Genomic DNA, 20,627 nt, shown 5'->3' on the forward strand with positions numbered 1-20,627 from the left:
TTTAAGCATTAATGTATGTATCCATGCATTGAGGTAAGATTATTCATTGAAATAAATTATCTGGAGTTTAATTTGCCACCCTAAAACTTAACTGATAATTCTATAAACCAGATTTCTGTGTCTGTGTCGGATCATCCTGACAGTATTTATATGTCTTGTTGCTTAAATATGGTCAGAGCAGCTTAATGCTGTTTATCAAACTGTATTGACAACAATTAACAAGGAACAGCAGGAAGATGGAAAAGAAAAAGGCCTTTTCAACCTTGTCAATGGACATATCACTGTTTTGCTGTGACACCAGGTCACAATGCAAAATATCTCACTGGTAGAAAGAGATCTCAATTCGTAGTACTAACTCCTGTGCTGTCTTCCAGATCCACCAGAGGGCCCTACCTACCTACCTACCTACCTACCTACCTGCCTGCCTGCCTGCCTGCCTACCTACCTACCTACCTACCTACCTGTCTTCCTACCTACCTGTCTGGCTGTCTGCGTGCGGGGTCTCTGCAGCTCCCTGCAATCATCCACTCACACAGACCTGCTCAATCAGCCTGTGGGAGTACTCTTAAATTTGTTACTAATTTGTTTTTCCATTAAATTGGAAAATCACTTCTCATGAGCAATGCATTCATTTCAAAACTGACGTCCTGTTCCATTTTTATGAGGGTCTCATGTATTGAGTCATTGTTTCCCAGACTAATTTAAATTACATGTGAAAATATTAAGTGCATTCACAAGAAAGATACAAACAGTCTGATGTTGGTGTCACACAATTGACCTTGATCTCCAAGTAACTGTGGCTTGATGGTGTTCCCTAGACATGTCTGAAGGAACAGATTCCTGCACTTGTGTTTTATTTCACCTGATGAAATATTTATTGCCACAGGCACATAGCAGCAATCCCTCTTGATTTGACTCACCTACATCAACCCTGGATGTCTCAGAATCTGCTGAGTTATGATCATATTTATTACTATCACAAGTATAACAAGTTTCATTTTTTAGGAGCGTTTAACATACATCTTTTAACCTCATTTTGTCATGATCCCAGTTTATGTTCTACTGTTTCCTCTTTTATTTTGAAAATATTGCCCTCTTGTGTCTTGTCTAGCTTTTTTCGTTTCCTGCTGTGTCCCTCCTCACTCCGCCTGTTCCTCGCCCAGTCATTAGTGCGTCAGTTTGTTTAGTGATGTCTTCTGTGATGTTCTCCGTGTCCGTCATTCCTCCGTATAAACTCATAGCTTGTTGGCGTCTTGGTGTGTCTCCCTCCCTGTTCTCCCTGTGTTTCCACCAGCTTTTTCAAGGCAAGTATATCTGCATAGTATCTTTCTCATGGGTAAATATCACATTCACTGTAGCAAATGGGAGAGAAGTAAGCCCTCCTTTATTTGGTTTGTAAATTATTTTAAATTAGTTTTAACATCACTTTCCTTTATTTCATGGTCTTGCCTCCTTTTTTCTGTTTGTATTTTCATGGTCTCTCCAAGTGATTGGAAAATATGTATTTTTAGCATGTATACTTTGTAAGGTTCCCCCTTTTTCTGTTTTGTTTTTTTATTTGTGTTTTTTCTTCTGGGAGATTGCACTATTGTATTATGTTGCTTATGTTTTTCCTCTACGAGCTTTTGTATGTCTGTGGTATGTTCAATAAAGAAAAAATAAATACATCAAAATATATGTGTATGGCACAATTTACGCACAAGGCAACTCAAAGTTCTTTACAAGATCATGAAAATAACATTAAAAGACAAAAATGTGGATACAACAATGATTAAAAAAAAAATAATACGTCAAGAAACAAGACATTAAAAGAAGTTAAGATCAAGGTAAGTAGGCTAAAATAGAAAAGGTTAAGATACAAGACTAGAAAATAAAAAATCACAGTGCAGTTAAAAGCTTTAACATTGCTTCAATGAAAAGCAGTGTCAAACAGAAAGTCTTCAGTCTTGATTTAAAAAAGAGTTTCTGAGCTTTTCACTGGTGATGTTGTTGTAAATAATGACAAGAAGAAATATAATATTACTTTTTACCATTTATATTACTACCTGATGTTCTGTTGCAACATAATAAGAGATCACTACATCTACAGTGTTAAAGATTAGATAGCATGCAGCCTCACTCTCCAACTCATTTTCCTAAAAAAACCAAAAAAAAACAACACGCACTATTTTAAATGGTTTGGAATATTTAAAGTGATTTTTTTTTTTTTTATATACATTTATAAATATTTTCTGTGCCATCATTTTTGCTATGACCAGTTGGCCAGCCCCCAGCCTAAACCACCTCTACTTTAGTATAGAACCATGAACAGTGTGTTAATCATTTACCAGCAACAACAGAATCATGTGCACCCAGAAGCACTTTAACAGGAACCGTTGAAAGAGTGATGCACAATCATGCCTGACTAATGTCTTTTCCTCACTTCCTTAGAGAGGAGGAGTAGAATAACAGGATTCTGCTGCACGTTGTCTCTTCATATATTGGCTGCAGACTGTTTCGCTGCAGAGGACAAAACATCAGGGAACTGCAATTGATTTGCATTAATATATGAATATACGTTTTTGATATCTTTGTGGGTAGACAAGGAATAACGACTGTGTTTTACTTTAGTGAAATCACTGAACAAGGTGAATGGGAGATTTCTACATCGACAACACCTCGCAGGACGACAGCTATGATTCCTGCAACGTCACCTCCTCCATCGTGTGTGTGTGCTGACATGTGTGATAGTTGCCGTCAGCCTTCCTCGGACCTTCGTGGGCATCTATGCTGTTCACTCTCTGGTACGCACATTCTGTTCTGACACTCTGAGTTTGATTTTACCTTTTCATTTCTTTTGTGTTAGAACTTTCATGCATTCATCTCTTGTAAACTCTGTTTATGATGTGTTTTTATCAATGTGTTTGTTTTCTTTTTGTTTTTTAATGTAGGTGTATTTTCTAGTGTGATGTTGTGATGAACATGAGAGAAATGGTTAGACTCAACTATACATCTGCACAGGGGATTGAATCAGAGAGACACAGGTGGTTTAATTAGATAGAGCCAGGTGGCATGTTAGCGAGAGAGAGTGGCGTGGTGGAGCTGAATTTTAGTTACAGTAACTTCATTGATATGATGTTGGATAAGACTTGATTGAATTAAAGCAGACAGTTGAGCATTGGCAGAGAAATGCACTCCACTGAGTGCAATTCTAGTTATTATCATTGCTGTATCGTCTTTCCTCCCATTACATTTTCACTTAAAGCTCAACAATAAAACATAAGCACGATGTACAAGCATGGCTGTAATGTGGATCAATATGAAAGTGGTTGATTAGCTGGGATGAATAATTCAGTATAAGTGAAGCTACTGACATTAGCCTCATTAGAACTGGCTTCTGTCCTGTGTGTTTCATCATTTACTTGCTGACGTCACTGTTAATGTAACATCCTTCTCAACCATCCTATCAGGGGAATGCTTTTGTTTCTTTCCCTCATCAAGACAGACGTTTGCAACTGTTCCAGGCTGGCAGCCAGAACCTCTGCTCTGTTTGGGCCCATTGAGATTTATTTGCAGCCCGATTCTAATTTCTAATGGAGCGAAACTGATTGTGCTTTGGACAACCAAGTTGTGTGACCAGCATTAATCACCCTTCACCTACAGGCCACCTGCATCAGGACCAGGCTTATTTGTGCAAGTGTGACTTTCAAACAGCCTGACGCCTGCAGGTTTTCTTCTGTTTGCTTAGCTTTTATTTTTTATTGAACCTCTCGAAACCGAAGCTCCTCTGTACACCTTTAGTCTTCTAATGTAGGAGATGGACAGCAGGGGGAGACACAGATGAGGAAGAGGACAGGAAAAGGGCGTTGGCATGCTTGTGTGTGAGATGCAGGGTGGTGGTGGGGCACCCTGCTTGATTACTTTTTCTTTTTTCTTTTCTTAACACACTCCCTTTACACATTCAGCTTTTACTTGTTCCAGGAAATGCGCCTTGTTTTTGTACTTAATGAATCTTCATATTACACTGAAGGCATTTTGATGAGTTTACTGAGTTTCTGTTTCTTAGAACAAGGAGAGAACATTGGATCTACAGCATTAATTAGGTCAAATACAGCCTCAATCCACTGGACGCTACATTTATTTTCGCAAAGACCTTCTTTATTATTTGTCACAACAGTGTAATGCATCCACAAGCACTTGGGCAGAAACTGTTGAATTGCAAATGCACATCGCAGATCATATCATGAGTGACTAACTGTCTCCCTTCCTTAGAAGAGGAGGAGTAGAATAACAGGATCCTGCTGCATGTTGTCTCTTGACAGACTGACTGCAGACTGTACGCTGAGGACAAAACAGACATTTGTGCAGGGAACTCATTCAGGTGGAGGCTTTCAGCAAGAAAAGGTAAAATATATAACTTTACTTTTTGTCTCATAGGGATGAGAAGAACTGCAAACAGTCATTAAATGATTTTAGATTAATATTTATCTTAATATATGAAACTTAATTGAGACAGCAGTTTTGATTTGATTGTTGGTATATTAATATTGTGTTTTACTCTCCTGATGTCACTGAACAACATCAGGTGGATTTTAAATCACTTGCTCTTTTTCTATCACATGTTCTGAAGAATGGAAGATTTCCACATCAACAACACGTCGCAGGACAAAAGCTTTTATTATCACCACGATTCCAGCAACATCACTTATTTGACTCTCTATGAGCCTCATGGAGAAGTCCATCCCATGTTTGTGGTGTCATGCATAATAACTGCTATCGGCCTTCCTTTAACTCTCATGGCCATCTGTGCTGTTTGTTCTCTGGTACGTTACTTTTGACTGAGATTTATTTAATAACTGTCTGTGTCATGTGTCTGTTGTACAGTTTGTCTGTTTGTGACAGATCTTGCTCTGATCTTAATGTACAGGAATAATTTACATCATTATTAAAAGTAACATGATGTTTATTGGATTGTAAACTCATGCAGTTTGCATGCGTGGCACCATTCCAGCCTTCTGTTAAACAGTTGAGGTTAATGGCAAAATTTAGAAAGAACTAAGTCTTCAAGTTTGGGTATTTTGTAATTGTAATGTTTCCCTGCAGGTGAGAAAGGATCATGTTGTTCCGATCTACGTCATCAACCTTCTCATTTCAGACCTCATTCAGTACTGCTGCCTGATCCTTCTGATGACAGGAAGTGATCATATGATGCTTTTATTTGTATTTTATATCTACTGTAGTAGTCTGAATGTCAGGGTTGGCTTCATGGTGTGCATCTCCCTGGAAAGGTAACTATCTGTCTCACCAGCATGTGTGTAGCTTCTTCTGTGTCTCATTTCTATATAAATGTGAAGCCTCTTGAACACAGTATGTCCATCTTGTTTTACAGGTATCTGGTCATCGCCTGTCCACTGTGGTACCGCTTCAGACACACCATCAAGTTCTCTGTGGTTCTCTGTGTTATGATCTGGATCCTTTTTCCTGGTGGTGTCCTCACACTTTGGGTGCTGCAGGATGTTTTTATCACACAAATCATTGTAGGGACTTTCCTCCTCCTTCCTCTCCCACTGCTCATCTTCTTCCTGGGTGGGACCATCAGAGCTCTGTCTGCCAGTCGTGTCCCCTCTGATGAAAAACGAAGAATTGTGGGAATTTTGGTCCTGGTGCTGCTTATTTACACACTGCTGTTTCTGCCAGCCATCATTTGGTTCATGGCAGATATGTACATTCCCCACCTCCTAAACCTGACTCTTGTGTTTGTCCAGTTGAGTCCCCTTGCAGACTTATTTCTGTATGTTTTCATGAGGAAAGGAACCATAGACAAGCTTCTGGCCTCTGTGTGTTGCTGCAGAATGGACAGCAATGACAGCAGCAGAATGGACAGCAATGATATCAGCAGTTCAACAGCATGAATGATGACAACATCTTTACAGTCGCTTTCATGTAGGCAGAGAAAGAAGCGAGGTAGAGTCTGTCATCTACTGATGAGATTTCCAATAGGCCGCGTAACTGTAGATAAAAGGAAGCGTTGCAGTAACTCTGCTGTGGGAGAACTGGCTGCTGGGAAATGTTTTGGTGAACATGTTCTGGTTCACTGTGATGGCTCCAACAAATTTAAATAACCTTTTAGAGTTGTTGATGTCTATCATTACTATCCTATAATCACCAAAGTAAATCAGATATGATTATTCTATTAGCTGAGCTCATTAAACTCACCACACCGTCTTGTTCCTGAATCTTTTTATTCTGACTGTTTGTTAACACAGTGAGAACATCTGAACAAGACTGTAGAACTTTTCCTTTATTGGTCATTGTGATAACTAATGTCTTTTACGTTTTCATTATATTGTTGTATAAATAAGAAACAAGCCTACACAATATTTGTTTACCTTGAAGTTGTATTCTTGGTGTTTTTGTGGTAGACATGCTAGTTTTTAGGATGGAGCAGCTGTTGTGTGCTTTCAAAAAAGATGACATCATGTATCACTGCCCATGTCATATATGAAACTGTGCATGTTCTGGATATCTACCGTTTGACCCAAATATAGGACGACCCTGATTATAAGACGACCACTCTTTTCAAGACTAATCTTCAGAAAAAGACTCTGATAGCCAAAATTCGTTTCTCAATAACAAACTCACATACCCTCCTGTCAGTCTCTTGGAAGCAGCCGCTTAGAGGACCGCGATAAGCTTTTCTCTTACTGTTAGCGTTCACAGACAGTCTTTTTGGACCCGCCATCTTCGGACGTTACACTCCGTAACTCCATATTTCTTGGCTGGCTGAAAGTTTTTTGGCGCCTCCGCTTCATTGACCACCATTATCTTAAAATTAGCATCATAGCTCCGCCTCAGATGTCTGTTAACTTGCCACACTTGATCCACTTTGCTCCGTAAAGTCGCCGCGTCTCTCCATTTTTCATTTCCTGTCACTTCTTCTCCGCTGTGATTGACAGATAACCCAGCCACAGTGTCAGTGACGTCTCTACAATAAGCTGGCGCCCTCTGCCATTGCGGTCATGTAGCGACCCAGACAACTATCAGCATGTGTCAACGGTTAGACCCCGATAATAAGACGACCCCACTTTTTCACATAATTTTCATCGAAAAAAACTTTGTCCTATATTCGGGTCAATACGGTAATTAAAAATCTCTCTATACAAAAATGTGTGTTTACTTTTGACTTGTTCTCTAAATTAAAACCTGATGAATGAAGTTTCAACTAAATCTCTGCTCGTTGACAAACCTCTGGACAAAAAGTCAAACTCTTAGCAGGGAGGCTTCATGTACTCTTAAAATGATCCTAGTTTTTGTAAAATAATTTTGGTTGTAAATGACAATACCCCAAGGACATTCACAACAGATAAGACACATAGTTCTTAATTTAAATTAGCAAAGTCAATTGTATGTTTCCCTTTTCTTAACCAACTCTGATTATGAACTGAGACTCAGCAACGTCAAGCACACACGTCACAAAATGTTGGACTGTTTTATCTTGAGTTGATTTCAACAACTGAAACTTAACTGATATTTCTGCAAAACCAGATTTCAGGCAACATCTGTGTGTGACTGAAGACAATCCACAAAATAAAGAGCCATCATCCTTTGTGTGACTCTGGGTTGATTGCAGTGACTTCAGATCACCTGTGTGCAGGATGTGGAGACTGACTCCTACTGAGTGAAAGTAGCTCGGGGCATTCCCCTCCCAGCCAATCACGGTGTGATGACGCCCTTTTGTGACGACTTAAGAGAGGTGGGAGAGGCACCCAGGTGGGACTCTGTCCATGATACACTGCAGACACAATCTCCAGACTGTCAGCCAGAAACTCTGTTCTGTTTAGGGCCCAGTGAGATTTATTTGCAGTCCTATTCTTTCTAATGGAGGGAAACTCTGTAATGCTGGTCATTCGACTAGGTTGTCCAAAGCACAATCACCCTTCAATTACACCAGATTTCTCCTCTCATTGTTCAGGAGAGATGAAACATGATTTAAATCAGCCAGAAACTCCTGCAGTGTGAGCCTGTCCATGGTCAGAACACACACTCAGTGGGATCCAGTGAGAGTGATCCCAGAAATGGTTCAGGATCACTGTTTGCTCTTGGGTCAGCAGAGTTGTTGGAACAATGTCATAACGTGGACGATACCAAGTTGCTGATGATTAAAAGACGGTCTGGATGAAATCAATCTCCATTATTTAGTTGAAACAAATATCAATTACGTCTTTACAGCAGGAAAAGCATGTGATATCTTAAGCAGAAAAAGATGTTTAACAGGTGATTTTAATGCGTTTTGACCAAGTTGGGTATCCAAAATATAGTGGAACAGAAGTGCACTGAGCTGTCGACGGGCCTGATGGATAAAAAATGGAGACCTGAGTTTCTGTTTCATAGAAGAATGAGAGAACTTTGGATCTTCAGCATTAATTAGATCAAATACAGCCTCAATCCACTGGACACCACGTTTCTATCTTTTACTTTATTTATTTTATTTTTTCACCTTGTGTTGGAATATTTTAAATGTAGGAAAATGCTATTTTGTGTTTTGTATGCCATCATCTTTCCATGGCCAGTGATGATGAGCAGCTCCTCTACACTTTCAGCTGTGGTGAAGGCAGACAGACATGTCAGGATACTAAGTAGGAAACAATGAATATGGTAATAATTCAATTTGACCATAATTTTCATATGGAAACCACAACAACATAATGTTTCCACAATCACTTTCATACAAATTGTGGAAATGCATATTGGATATCATATCATGTTTGACTAATTGTCTCCATCCTTAAAAGAGGAGGAGTAGAATAACAGGATCCTGCTGCATGTTGTCTCTTGACAGACTGACTGCAGACTGTACGCTGAGGACAAAACAGACATTTGTGCAGGGAACTCATTCAGGTGGAGGCTTTCAGCAAGAAAAGGTAAAACGTATAACTTTACTTTGTGTCTCATAGGTATGAGAAGAACTGCAGTCATTAAATGATTTTAGATTAAAAGTTATATTAATATATAAAAGTTAACTGACTCAGCAGTTTTTGAATTGATTGTGGGTATATTTATATTGTGTTTTACTGTAACGGTGTCGCTGAACAACATCAGGTGGATTTTAAATCACTTGCTTTTTTTCTATCACATGTTCTGAAGAATGGAAGATTTCCACACCAACAACACCTCGCAGGACTAAAGCTTTTATCATGACTACGATTACAGCAACATCACCTTTTCGGATCCCTATGAGCCTCCTAGAAAAGTCGATCCCTTGAATGTGGTGACATACATAATAACTGCTATCGGCCTTCTTTTAACCCTCATGTCCATCTGTGCTCTTTATTCTCTGGTATGTAACTTTTGACTTTTGACTTTTGATTTATTTAATAACTGTCTGTGTCATGTGTCTGTTGTACAGTTTGTCTGTTTGTGACAGATCTTGCTCTGATCTTAATGTACAGGAATAGTTAACCTCATTATTAAAATTAACATGATGGTTATTGGATTGTAAACTCATGCAGTTTGCATGCGTGGCACCATTCCAGCCTTCTGTTGAGGTTACTGGCTCCATTTTGTAAAAGCTGCAAGAAAAACATTTTTAAAAGTCTTCAGTTTGGGCATTTTGTAATTATGATGTTTCCCTGCAGGTGAGAAAGGATCATGTTGTTCCGATCTACGTCATCAACCTTCTCATTTCAGACCTCATTCAGTACTGCTGCCTAGTTCTACTGATGACAGAAAATTTTGTGTTTGGAATTGTAGTTATTACCTACTTCAGTGGTCTGACAGCCAGTGTTGGCTTCATGGTGTGCATCGCCCTGGAAAGGTAACTATCTGTCTCACCAGTATGTGTGTAGCTTCTTCTGTGTCTTACTTTTATATTTCTTAATGTGAAGCCTCTTGAACACAGTATGTTCATCTTGTATTACAGGTATCTGGTCATCGCCTGTCCACTGTGGTACCGCTTCAGACACACCATCAAGTTCTCTGTGGTTCTCTGTGTTATGGTCTGGATCCTTTCTTCTGTCCTGTGTGTCCTCACACTTTGGGTGCCGCAGGATCGTTATATCACAAACATCATCATGGGGACTTTCCTCCTCCTTCCTCTCCAACTGTTCATCTTCTTCCTGGGTGGGACCATCAGAGCTCTGTCTGCCAGTCGTGTCCCCTCTGATGAAAAACGAAGAATTCTTGGAATTTTGGTCCTGGTGCTGCTTATTTACACACTGCTGTTTCTGCCGGCCATCCTTTTGTGTATGGTAGAGATGTATCGTCACTACCGCGTCACCAACCTGGCTTATGTGTTTCTCCAGTTGAGTCCCCTTGCAGACTTATTTCTGTATGTTTTCATGAGGAAAGGGACCATAGACAAGCTTCTGGCCTCTGTGTGTTGCTGCAGAATGGACAGCAATGACAGCAGCAGAATGGACAGCAATGATATCACCAGTTCATCAGTGTGAATGATGACAACATTCACTCAGTCAGCTTCATGTAGGCAGAGAAAGGAGTGAGGGAAATTATGTTGTCTACTGATGTGATTTCCAATAAGACACCTATCTGTACATAAAAGGAAGCGTTGCTGTAACTCTGCTGTGGGAGAACTGGCTGCTGGGAAATGTTATGTTGAGCTTGTTCTGGTTCACTGTGATGGCTCCAACAAATGTAAATAATTTTTTGAGTTGTAAGTTGATGTCTATCATTACTCTCCTATAATCACCAAAGTAAATCAGATATGATTATTCTATTAGCTGAGCTCATTAAACTCACCACACCGTCTTGTTCCTGAATCTTTTTATTCTGACTGTTTGTTAACACAGGGAGAACATCTGAACAAGTCTGTAGAACTTTTCCTTTATCGGTCATTGTGATAACTAATGTATTTTCCAATTTCATTATATTGTTGTGCATATATAAGAAACAAGAATACACACTATTTGTTTACCTTGAAGTTGTATTTTTGGTGTTTTTGTGGTAGACATGCTAGTTTTTAGGATGGAGCAGCTGTTGTGTGCTTTCAAAGATGACATCATGTATCACTGCCCATGTAATATATGAAACTGTGCATGTTCTGCATATCTAATTAAAAATCTGTCTCTGTACAAAAATGTGTGTTTACTTTTGACTTGTTCTCTATATTAAAACCTGATGAATGAAGTTTCAACTAAATCTCTGCTGGTTGACAAACCTCTGGACAAAAAGTCAAACTCTTAGCAGGGAGGCTTCATGTACTCTTAAAATTATCCTAGTTTTTGCATGATAATTTTGATTATAAATGACAAATGCCACAAGGATATTCACAGCAGATAAATCACATAGTTCTTAATGTAAATTAGCAACGTCACTTGTATGTTTCCCTTTTTTTTTAACTAAAGCTGTTGGACTGTTTCTTTAAACATCTTTTCGCTCACAGTCACAGTCATATTTATCTATTTGGCAGATGTTTTTATCTAAAGTTCTGTATTTGAGTTAGATTGTGGAGTGTAACTCTATTTGTTTTACATACACTTACACACTTTAAGAAGCTGATGCAGAAAAGCAGGAGGCTGCTGCAGGAGATCACTGAAACACCTGCTAATCTTAATCAGCTGTCTTCAGCATGTGTTTTTCAAAAAATGTATGCTGTTTCATAATGTATATTCCAGTTTAAGAATTTATGTCTTCATCCATGCATTGTGGTGACATTATTATTTGAAATCAATTATCTTGAGTTGAATTCAACACCTGAAACTTAACTGATATTTCTGTAAATCCAGATTTCAGGCAACATCTGTGTGTGACTGAAGACAATCCACACAAGAAAAAGCCATCAGCCTTTGTGTGACTCTGGGTTGATTGCAGCGGCTTCATATCACCTGTGTGCAGGACGCGGAGACTGACTCCTAATGGGCGCGTTCAAGTTGACCTCCTGCTGCCTGACTGCATCAGCGAGATCTGCTGGCGACGGCAGGGGCGGGGATACTAACGCTGCTATGAAGTCGGACACTCTCTCTTCCCGTAGACGTGACGTGACCTGGCTGAGCTTGCGGTGTTTGCCTTCTTCATCTGCGAAGAAGTGGAGGAAATTGAAATTCCATTAATGTTTGAGGAAAATCAACAACGACGGCGATCAGTTTTCTTACCTGATGCTATGGGAACTTTACTGGCCTTTTCCTAGACCCACCTTCACTACAACAGTTAGACACCATGAAGCAAACACTGACCATCACACTAATAAGGTAGATAACAACTACAATTTCAGTCATCATCTCATCAAATTCTGTCTCCAGAAGGATCATGCAGCAGAACTGAATGAGGTCTGAAATGAGAAGGTTGATGACGTAGATCGGAACAACATGATCCTTTCTCAGTATTTATGCATCAGGACCAGGCTTATATGTGCAAGTGTGACTTTCAAACAGCCTGATGCCTGCAGGTTTTCTTCTGTTTGCTTAGCTTCTGTTTTTAACTGAAGCTCCTCTGTACTCCTTTAGTCTTCTAATGTAGGAGATGGACAGCAGAGGGAGACACAGATGAGGAGGAGGACAGGAAAAGTTTGTCTGCATGATTGTTGGTGAGATGCAGGGTGGTGGTGGGACACCCTGCCTGATAAGGTTTTTCTTTTTTCTTTTAACACACTCCCTTTACATATCCAGCATTTACTTGTTGCAGGAACTAAACCTTTTTTTAAGGCTTAATGCATCTTCATTAAACACTGAGAGCATTTTGAGGTTTAACAGGATAATTATTCCCATCAATCTGTTTTCTAAAAGTGGGAGTGGAAGGAAGGATGTTGTTGTGTCAGATGGATAGTTGAGAGTGGCAGAATATCACCATGAATGTGGCAGAGGAGGAGGAGAGCCAGGATTCTCTATATTATGAAGAGAAAAGTACTTGAACACACTTGAAATTGTTGGCGGATATAATTTCAAATACCTGACATTTTTCAGAAAAAAAATCATAAAGTACATTCTTTTCTTTTATTAGAGCTGAATGTACACCTCAACATTTCTTAAATGATTGATGTGTTGATTATTTAACAAGTTGTAAGTTAATTGGCAAAAGAAGCATAAAATCAGTAACAGTGTTCATCAGTGCTTCCCTGTCTAAGTTAGCTTCAGGACTAGGTCATAAAATTCATCCAGGTAGGACTTTGATCGTTTTTATGAATCCATCAATTATAATCATAATTTGTGTTTTTGTTTGGTCTATAAAATGTCATTATCATCTCCAGTGATGTTTTTATTGTCATGTTAAATTGTTTGCATTTACATGGGTCAGAACAGCACACTCAGTGGGATCCAGTGAGAGTGTAAAGGAGGTTCTGAGTGATATCGGGGGAGAGCACGCTGCCGGTGACGTTTCATGAACAGAGGGCAAAGAGGTAGATGCCGGTGCACACAACCATTTATTACAAGCAATTATTTTACAAAGGTCAACAATACAATGATAAAAACTCTCTGCGTGAGGAGTACCAGTCAGTTTCTTAAAAGACAAAGTCTTAAAAGATCGTCAGACCAGGGCCCGTATTCACAAAGACTTTTATCTTAACGTTAGGAGTACTCCTAAATCGGACTAAAAGTTTTTTTGTAGGAGTCGTTTCTTAAAAGTAATTCACAAAGCTGCTGAGACCTACTTTTAGTTATGAAAACAGTGAACTCCTAAACTAGAAGTAACTCTCTGTTGCTACGGATGATGTCATTTTATAAGGACGCACTTAGAGGCGGTGACAACGGTGATTGGCTGTTGAGTGACAGGGCAGCCCATTGAAAAGTCATTTAGGCTACGCAATGCATGAAGTGAAAATAAGGAAGTTGCCTACAAGCCCATGACAAAGCCTATGAATAGATACTGGATAAAGAAATGTATTTATGAGGAGAATTCAGTGCCCCCCCCCCCCCAAAAAAAAAAATAAAAACACAAAACACTTAGGACAAAAATTACAAATTAGAAGATTGCGATGAAAAGCGTGAATTGTCAATAAAAGCGGCATTTGCTCGAAAAGCTGCGTCAAACAACTCTGCCATTAAAATTCGGGAATCGGGCCATTTGTGCAACAATGTCCAGTATATTGTAACGTGTGTCAAATACAATTTGCGTGTTGATGGAATGCAACTTTTTCCGATTGACAAAAGCCCTATTCACACGGGACTAGTATAACGTGGGGACCTCCAGTAATTTGTAATAATTGCGGAGGTCGTCTGTGGTCTTAATCTCGTGCGAATCTGTAATTTGTAATGTAAAAATTCCACTGCAAATTACCTATTATATTTCACCAAACACAGAGTTCATGTGATAATATGAGTCCTGTGCGAATCGGCATCTCTGTGATTTGGGGTCGTTTTTTGTTTTTTCCACCTTTTTTCCGGTCGAGAATTATGGAGACTGCGTTGGGAATTATAAATGAAAGTTTTGACAGCATTTTGGGTGTAAATTCAGGAGGCTCATCAGAAGAGCGAAATCTCGAAAGATGATTGGATGGATTACATGCATGGCAGCATGCGGTAAGGAACATTTTTCCATCTTTCATCAGGCTCACCAGTTATTATATTAAAAATATCCATATCCAACCGTTGTGCTGCTCCAGTAAGGGCTCCGGTTCGATCGACCCGGGGGATAATGTCAGTAAATCCGAGTTAAAACACAATCTTCGCTTATCCTGTGCGAATGCGCCGCACGAAACACAGACGTGGTGGGATAATTTCTAAATCACTTGAGGTCCCCAGGTAATACTAGTCCCTTGCAAAGAGCTGCATTTTCCCCGTAGACAAATACCGGAGTGTTGCCAAACATTTTAACTGCGGCGTTATTGGATTGTTTCAGTTGGTTGGGAGTGTTATTGCGTCCCTCACCAACTCATCCACAACTTCAATCCCTTCACGGTCCATCTGATATCGTTTTAATAATTCCCTGTTATTTAGCGTCTTCAAAACATTCGGCTGTGACCAGGTCTTGGCGAGTTAGGAGTCCGCTGGACTACTTCTAAGGTCTCCCACACTTAGGTGCTACTTTTAGGCTCAAAATGTTTTGTGAATAACTCTTATTTTCAAAAATTAGGAGTCCTAAAGTTACGATTGACACGCCCATTATTTTTAGGAGTTGCTCCTAAATTCGCCTGTTAGGAGCAACTTTTAGCCTTAAGATTCTTTGTGAATACGGGCCCAGGAAAGTTGTGTCACATGAGGTGCAGAGGAGAAGGCTGGCGGCGGCGTCCGATTTCTCTGGTGCCTCGGCTATTCCAGCGTCCTGGAAGCCACCTGGAAAACACAAAATCACTGCCAGCACGGTCGTCCAGTAGCGCACTGCCCTAACATAGGGATACCTACACACCAGAGTGTTACTAATGGCTCGAAGGGATACTCACACACCAGGCAGAGCGAATAGGCTCTGCCGCTGCGGTTGTGACGCGTCGTAACACTGTGGAGTTTTCCGTCGCCGTCTCGAACTAGGTGCCTTCCACCTCGCCTTCCTCTCTCTGCCATGTTGCCCGGTCCCCGCATCCTCTGCACACACTGACCTCGCCACTCTCTCCTTTTCTTGTGTGTTCTTTCCGGTTAAAACCCCTGTTCCTCCACCGTTGATTGGCTCCTGCTGAGGACAAGGGCAGAACCTCCAGGTGCAGTGCATTGATCACTCTGGTGCGTTCACAGGCAGTGGGACATTTCTAAAAACATGCAATAAAAACTTAAAAATACACTTGTTAATAAAACCATGCAAAAACTCTTAAAATATATAATAATCAATAAAATACAATCATCAATAAAATATACAATAATCAATAAAACATAAAATAATCAATAAACCCAGTCCCAACTGCCATGTGACAGAGAGTGATCCCAGAAATGGTTCAGGATCACTGTTTGCTCTTGGGTCAGCAGAGTTGTTGGAACAATGTCATGACGTGGACGATACCAAGTTGCTGATGATTGAAAGACGGTCTGGATAAAATCAATCTCCATTCTTTAGTTAAACCAAATATCAATTACGTCTTTACAGCAGGGAAAACATGTGATATCTTTATCAGAATAATATGTTTAACAGGTGATTTTATGCAAATCGACGGGCCTGGTGGATAAAACATGGAGGCCTGAGTTTCTTTTTCATAGAAGAATGAGAGAACTTTGGATCTACAGCATTAATTAGATCAATTACAGCCTCAATCTACTGGATGCTACATTTCTTTCCTTATTTTAATTTTTTTAACTTGTGTTGGAATATTTCATATGTAGAAAAATGCTATTTTGTGTTTTCTGTGCCATTATCTTTCCATGGCCAGTGATGATGAGCAGCTCCTCTACACTTTCAGCTGTGGTGAAGGCAGACAGATATGTCAGGCAACTTCAGTAGGAAACAATGCATATGTTAATGATTCAATGTGACCATAATTTTCATACGGAAACCACAACAGCATAATGCATCCACAATCACTTGAACATAAACTGTTGAAATGCATATTGCATATCATATCATGAGTGACTAATTGTCTCCATCGTTAGAAGAGGAGGAGTAGAATAACAGGATCCTGCTGCATGTTGTCTCTTGACAGACTGACTGCAGACTGTACGCTGAGGACAAAACAGACATTTGTGCAGGGAACTCATTCAGGTGGAGGCTTTCAGCAAGAAAAGGTAAAATGTATAACTTTACTTTTTGTCTCATAGGGATGAGAAGAACTGCAAACAGTCATTAAATGGATTATAGATTTATGTTGATATTTGTATAAATATATATCATATATATATGTCTTAATTGACTCAGCAGTTTTTGATTTGATTGTGGGTATATTAATATTGTGTTTTACTGTCATGATGTCACTGAACGACATCAGGTGCATTTTAAATCACTTGCACTTTTTCTATCACATGTTCAGAAGCATGGACGATTTCCACATCAACAACACCTCGCAGGACAAAACCTTTGATGACAGCATCAACACCTTCTCGGATCCCTATGAGCCTCCTGTCGATCCCATGATTGTGGTGGCATACATAATTACTGCTATCGGCCTTCTTTTCACCCTCATGGCCATCTATGCTGTTTGTTCTCTGGTACGTAACTTTTGACTTTTGATTTATTTAATAACTGTCTGTGTCATGTGTCTCTTGTACAGTTTATCTGTTTGCAACGTATCTGGCTCTGATTTTTATGTACAGGAATAATTAACCTCATTATTAAAATTAACATGACGATTATTGGATTGTAAACTCATGCAGTTTTCATGCGTGGCACCATTCCAGCCTTCTGTTAAACAGTTGAGGTTACTGGCTCCATTTTGTAAAAGCTGCAAGAAAAACATTTTTAAAAGTCTTCAGTTTGGGTGTTTTGTAATTGTAATGTTTCCCTGCAGGTGAGAAAGGATCATGTTGTTCCGATCTACGTCATCAACCTTCTCATTTCAGACCTCATTCAGTTCTGCTGCATGATCCCTCTGGAGACAGAATTTGATGAGATGATGACTAAAATTGTAGTTGTTATCTACCTTATTAGTGTGATGGTCAGTATTGGCTTCATGGTGTGCATCGCCCTGGAAAGGTAACTATCTGTCTCACCAGTATGTGTGTAGCTTCTTCTGTGTCTTACAATTATATTTCTATATAAAGTTGTTGTTCATCATATGTTCATCTTGTTTTACAGGTATCTGGTCATCGCCTGTCCACTGTGGTACCGCTTCAGACACACCATCAAGTTCTCTGTGGTTGTCTGTGTTATGGTCTGGATCCTTTCTCCTGTCCTGTGTGTCCTCACACTTTGGGTGCTGCAGGATGATTATATCATAGACATCATCATGGGGACTTTCCTCCTCCTTCCTCTCCCACTGTTCATCTTCTTCCTGGGTGGGACCATCAGAGCTCTGTCTGCCAGTCGTGTCCCGTCTGATGAAAAACGAAGAATTGTTGGAATTTTAGTCCTGGTGCTGCTTATTTACACACTGCTGTTTCTGCCAGCCATCATTTTGTTCATGGCTAAGATGTACCATCACTACCACCTCACCATCCTGACTTATATGTTTGTCCAGTTGAGTCCCCTTGCAGACTTATTTCTGTATGTTTTCATGAGGAAAGGGACCATAGACAAGTTGCTGGCTTATGTGTGTTGCTGCAGAATGGACAGCAATGACAGCAGCAGAATGGACAGCAATGATATCACCAGTTCAACAGTGTGAATGATGACAACATTCACTCAGTCAGCTTCATGTAGGCAGAGAAAGAGGGAAGGTGAGAAAGGAGAGAAATAAGAAGGAGAAATTTAGGCAACTAGAAAAGATAGAGACGAGACAGATCCTGTCATCTACTGATGAGATTTCCAATAAGAAGCTTGACTGTAGTGAAAAGGAAGCATTGCTGTAACTCTGCTGCTGTGTTTATATATATAAATATATATATATATATATATTTCCCAGCAGCCAGTTCTCCCACAGCAGAGTTACAGCAATGCTTCATTTTCACTACAATCAAGCCTCTTATATATAATATGTGTGTGTGTGTGTGTGTGTGTGTGTATGTGTATATATATATATATATATATATATATATATATATATATATATATATATATATATATATATATATATATATATATATATATTAGGGGTGTCTCGGTTTTGAGGTCACGGTTCGGTTCATTTTTGGTACCGTATGGGAACAAAATGCAAAGCATAAATTTGATTGTTGTTTATTCAGAACTTTAGTAAACCACCAATTTATTGTAACTTCATACAAAATGTGATGATAAAATAAAAATTCCTGGTAATAAGTTAAATAAGTTATTGTCAAATAAACAAAATAAATATATATATAAAAAAGCTTTCCAATAAATAAAGTATTCTCAAACAAAAAATATATGAAATATTATAAAAAATAAATTCCTTAAACTTGTTAAAACATTTCCACAAGTGCAGCACTTACAGTTCCAGCATGTAGCCCTTGGTTTAGACCTTCATATTTTTTGCTAGAAAAATTAACTTGTCCACATTGTCTGCAGTAAGTGCAGATCTGCTGGCAGTTACAATGTCCCCAGTGGTTGAAAATACCCTCTCGCTAGGGACAGAGGTTGCGGGTATGGCGAGGTAGCGCTTTGCTAACTTAGCAGTTAGGGGATATATGGGCTCATTGGTCTTCCACCATTGAAGAGGGTCAGAATCTACTGAAATACAGCTCACTGCCTTGTATGCAGCAACCTCTTCCTTCACCAGTTGCAAAGTATCCTTGTTTCCCACCTGCGTCTTGAAAAACTCACCAAACAGTTGAGCCATCTCTGACTTCTTGACAGGAGGAGGTGATTCAGAGGCCTCTGGGTGTCCTGTCTCTGGCGATGAAGTGGCTGCTGCAGTCCCTGTGGCCTCCTCACTCTGTGAAATAAAATACAAAAATGATCAGTGAAAAAGACATTTGATGCACATGAAATTATAGTTAAATTATTATTATTACAAAATTATTACAATTCCTCTTCTTATATCACCACAATCTCTGTGATGAGGCTGTTGTAGCTCCTGTCACGACAGGTATCATCCACATGAGGAAGAGTTTTAAACCTCAGGTCAAGCGCTGTGCATTTGTGGAGAAATTCCTGACAAGAAGAGTACCTGTCCTCCAGGTTTTCTCTGACGGCAGCCTTGATTTGGGTCACTGTTGCACTGTCTCCCTCATTTGGTTCCATAGAGTGGAGAACTGTGGTTTTGAGGGGCAGGATCATAGATGCTGAAGGTGTAGCGTCAGTGCTTATCAGTGTTGTGAGAGTTTTTAGTGGCTTAAGGACCACAATCACCTCCTCTCCCATCCTCACATCCTGGTCAGACAATGTGCTGATATCTTTCTTCTTGAGAGCCTTCTCTGTCAGTGCCGAGTACACTGCTGCTTGCTGCTCAAGGTACCTCTCAAGCATATCATAACTTGAGTTCCAGCGGGTGGTGACGTCCTGAATAAGGGTGTGTTTTGCTGCACTAAGCATCTCCTGTTTGCTTTCCAATATGTGCACATCTGTTGGGCTATGGTGAAAGAAAGACACGATCCATCTCACTTTACCAAGCAGTCTGGATATTTGGTTGAGACCTGTTGCTTTCTGTGAAGCTAAATGAATAGTGTGTGCAAAACACCTGATTTGGGGGCCCATTCCAGCTTCACTCACTGCATTGACCATATTTCTGGCATGGTCTGTTGTGGCTGTAATTGTTGTTCCTGGCTTCTCTAATTTCCACTCCAACACTGTCTCTTTAAGTCCCTCTGCCAGGTTTGCGCTGGTGTGTTGGTCATACATGGTCCGAGTTTGCAGAACATGGCTCAACATGTTCCACTAAGGGGCGATGTGATGGGCAGTCACAGTTATGTAGCTCTTGTTAGCTCTTGATGTCCATCCATCAGTCGTTAGTGCTACTGCACATGCTTTGGACAAGTCTTTGACAACAGCAGATTTAGCTTGTTCATAAAGGCCTGGTATTATTTTCTGACTGAAGTGCGGACGAGTGGGTACTTTATACCGGGGCTCAATCACCTTTAGCATGTGTTTAAAACCAGCGTTTTCAACAACTGAGTATGGTCTTAGATCCGCTGCTATAAAAACTCTGATGGCAGTTGTTATAGCTTTGGCTCGATCTGAATTGTTGGGCAGAGGCTGCTTAAATGCCGAAGTCAGCTGCGTTTTTTTACTAAGGTCGTTTTTTTTTCTTGTAGCAGTGATATTCACACTCG

At 39.8% G+C, this 20,627-nt stretch overlaps 3 protein-coding genes across 4 annotated transcripts; all 3 read left to right on the forward strand.

Moving 5' to 3' along the window:
* The first annotated feature begins 2,436 nt into the window (after positions 1-2,436).
* Positions 2,437-6,913, forward strand: LOC115596900 (proteinase-activated receptor 2-like). 2 transcript variants are annotated; one of them, XM_030442360.1, is made up of 5 exons: positions 2,437-2,783; positions 4,302-4,383; positions 4,610-4,802; positions 5,083-5,267; positions 5,369-6,913. In XM_030442360.1, the coding sequence occupies exons 3-5, from the start codon at positions 4,611-4,613 to the stop codon at positions 5,889-5,891; spliced, it is 900 nt and encodes a 299-aa protein (XP_030298220.1). In that variant the 5' UTR covers positions 2,437-2,783; positions 4,302-4,383; position 4,610; the 3' UTR covers positions 5,892-6,913. The 2 variants fall into 2 exon arrangements, with proteins under 2 accessions (XP_030298220.1, XP_030298221.1); XM_030442361.1 differs by lacking the exon at positions 2,437-2,783 and having other exon boundaries at positions 4,270-4,383.
* Positions 6,914-7,702: 789 nt separating this feature from the next.
* LOC115596814 (psychosine receptor-like) lies at positions 7,703-10,453 on the forward strand. Its single transcript, XM_030442226.1, has 4 exons — positions 7,703-7,749; positions 9,190-9,316; positions 9,615-9,793; positions 9,899-10,453. The coding sequence occupies exons 1-4, from the start codon at positions 7,703-7,705 to the stop codon at positions 10,425-10,427; spliced, it is 882 nt and encodes a 293-aa protein (XP_030298086.1). The 3' UTR covers positions 10,428-10,453.
* Positions 10,454-16,817: 6,364 nt separating this feature from the next.
* LOC115596815 (ovarian cancer G-protein coupled receptor 1-like) lies at positions 16,818-18,106 on the forward strand. Its single transcript, XM_030442227.1, has 3 exons — positions 16,818-16,991; positions 17,291-17,475; positions 17,578-18,106. The coding sequence occupies exons 1-3, from the start codon at positions 16,818-16,820 to the stop codon at positions 18,104-18,106; spliced, it is 888 nt and encodes a 295-aa protein (XP_030298087.1).
* Positions 18,107-20,627: the final 2,521 nt, after the last annotated feature.

Source organism: Sparus aurata, chromosome 15, assembly GCF_900880675.1.
Source record: "Sparus aurata chromosome 15, fSpaAur1.1, whole genome shotgun sequence".
Lineage (NCBI taxonomy): Eukaryota > Metazoa > Chordata > Actinopteri > Spariformes > Sparidae > Sparus > Sparus aurata.

What these genes read in the sequence shown, in the direction of transcription:
- LOC115596900 (XM_030442360.1), top strand. Translation starts at nt 4,611, where the DNA reads ATGGAAGATTTCCACATCAACAACACGTCGCAGGACAAAAGCTTTTAT. An exon ending in TCTGTGCTGTTTGTTCTCTG is followed by an intron (nt 4,803 to 5,082) that starts GTACGTTACTTT and finishes GTTTCCCTGCAG; the next exon opens with GTGAGAAAGGATCATGTTGT. An exon ending in GTGTGCATCTCCCTGGAAAG is followed by an intron (nt 5,268 to 5,368) that starts GTAACTATCTGT and finishes CTTGTTTTACAG; the next exon opens with GTATCTGGTCATCGCCTGTC.
- LOC115596814 (XM_030442226.1), top strand. Translation starts at nt 7,703, where the DNA reads ATGACGCCCTTTTGTGACGACTTAAGAGAGGTGGGAGAGGCACCCAG. An exon ending in GAGGTGGGAGAGGCACCCAG is followed by an intron (nt 7,750 to 9,189) that starts GTGGGACTCTGT and finishes CTACGATTACAG; the next exon opens with CAACATCACCTTTTCGGATC. An exon ending in GTGTGCATCGCCCTGGAAAG is followed by an intron (nt 9,794 to 9,898) that starts GTAACTATCTGT and finishes CTTGTATTACAG; the next exon opens with GTATCTGGTCATCGCCTGTC.
- LOC115596815 (XM_030442227.1), top strand. Translation starts at nt 16,818, where the DNA reads ATGGACGATTTCCACATCAACAACACCTCGCAGGACAAAACCTTTGAT. An exon ending in TCTATGCTGTTTGTTCTCTG is followed by an intron (nt 16,992 to 17,290) that starts GTACGTAACTTT and finishes GTTTCCCTGCAG; the next exon opens with GTGAGAAAGGATCATGTTGT. An exon ending in GTGTGCATCGCCCTGGAAAG is followed by an intron (nt 17,476 to 17,577) that starts GTAACTATCTGT and finishes CTTGTTTTACAG; the next exon opens with GTATCTGGTCATCGCCTGTC.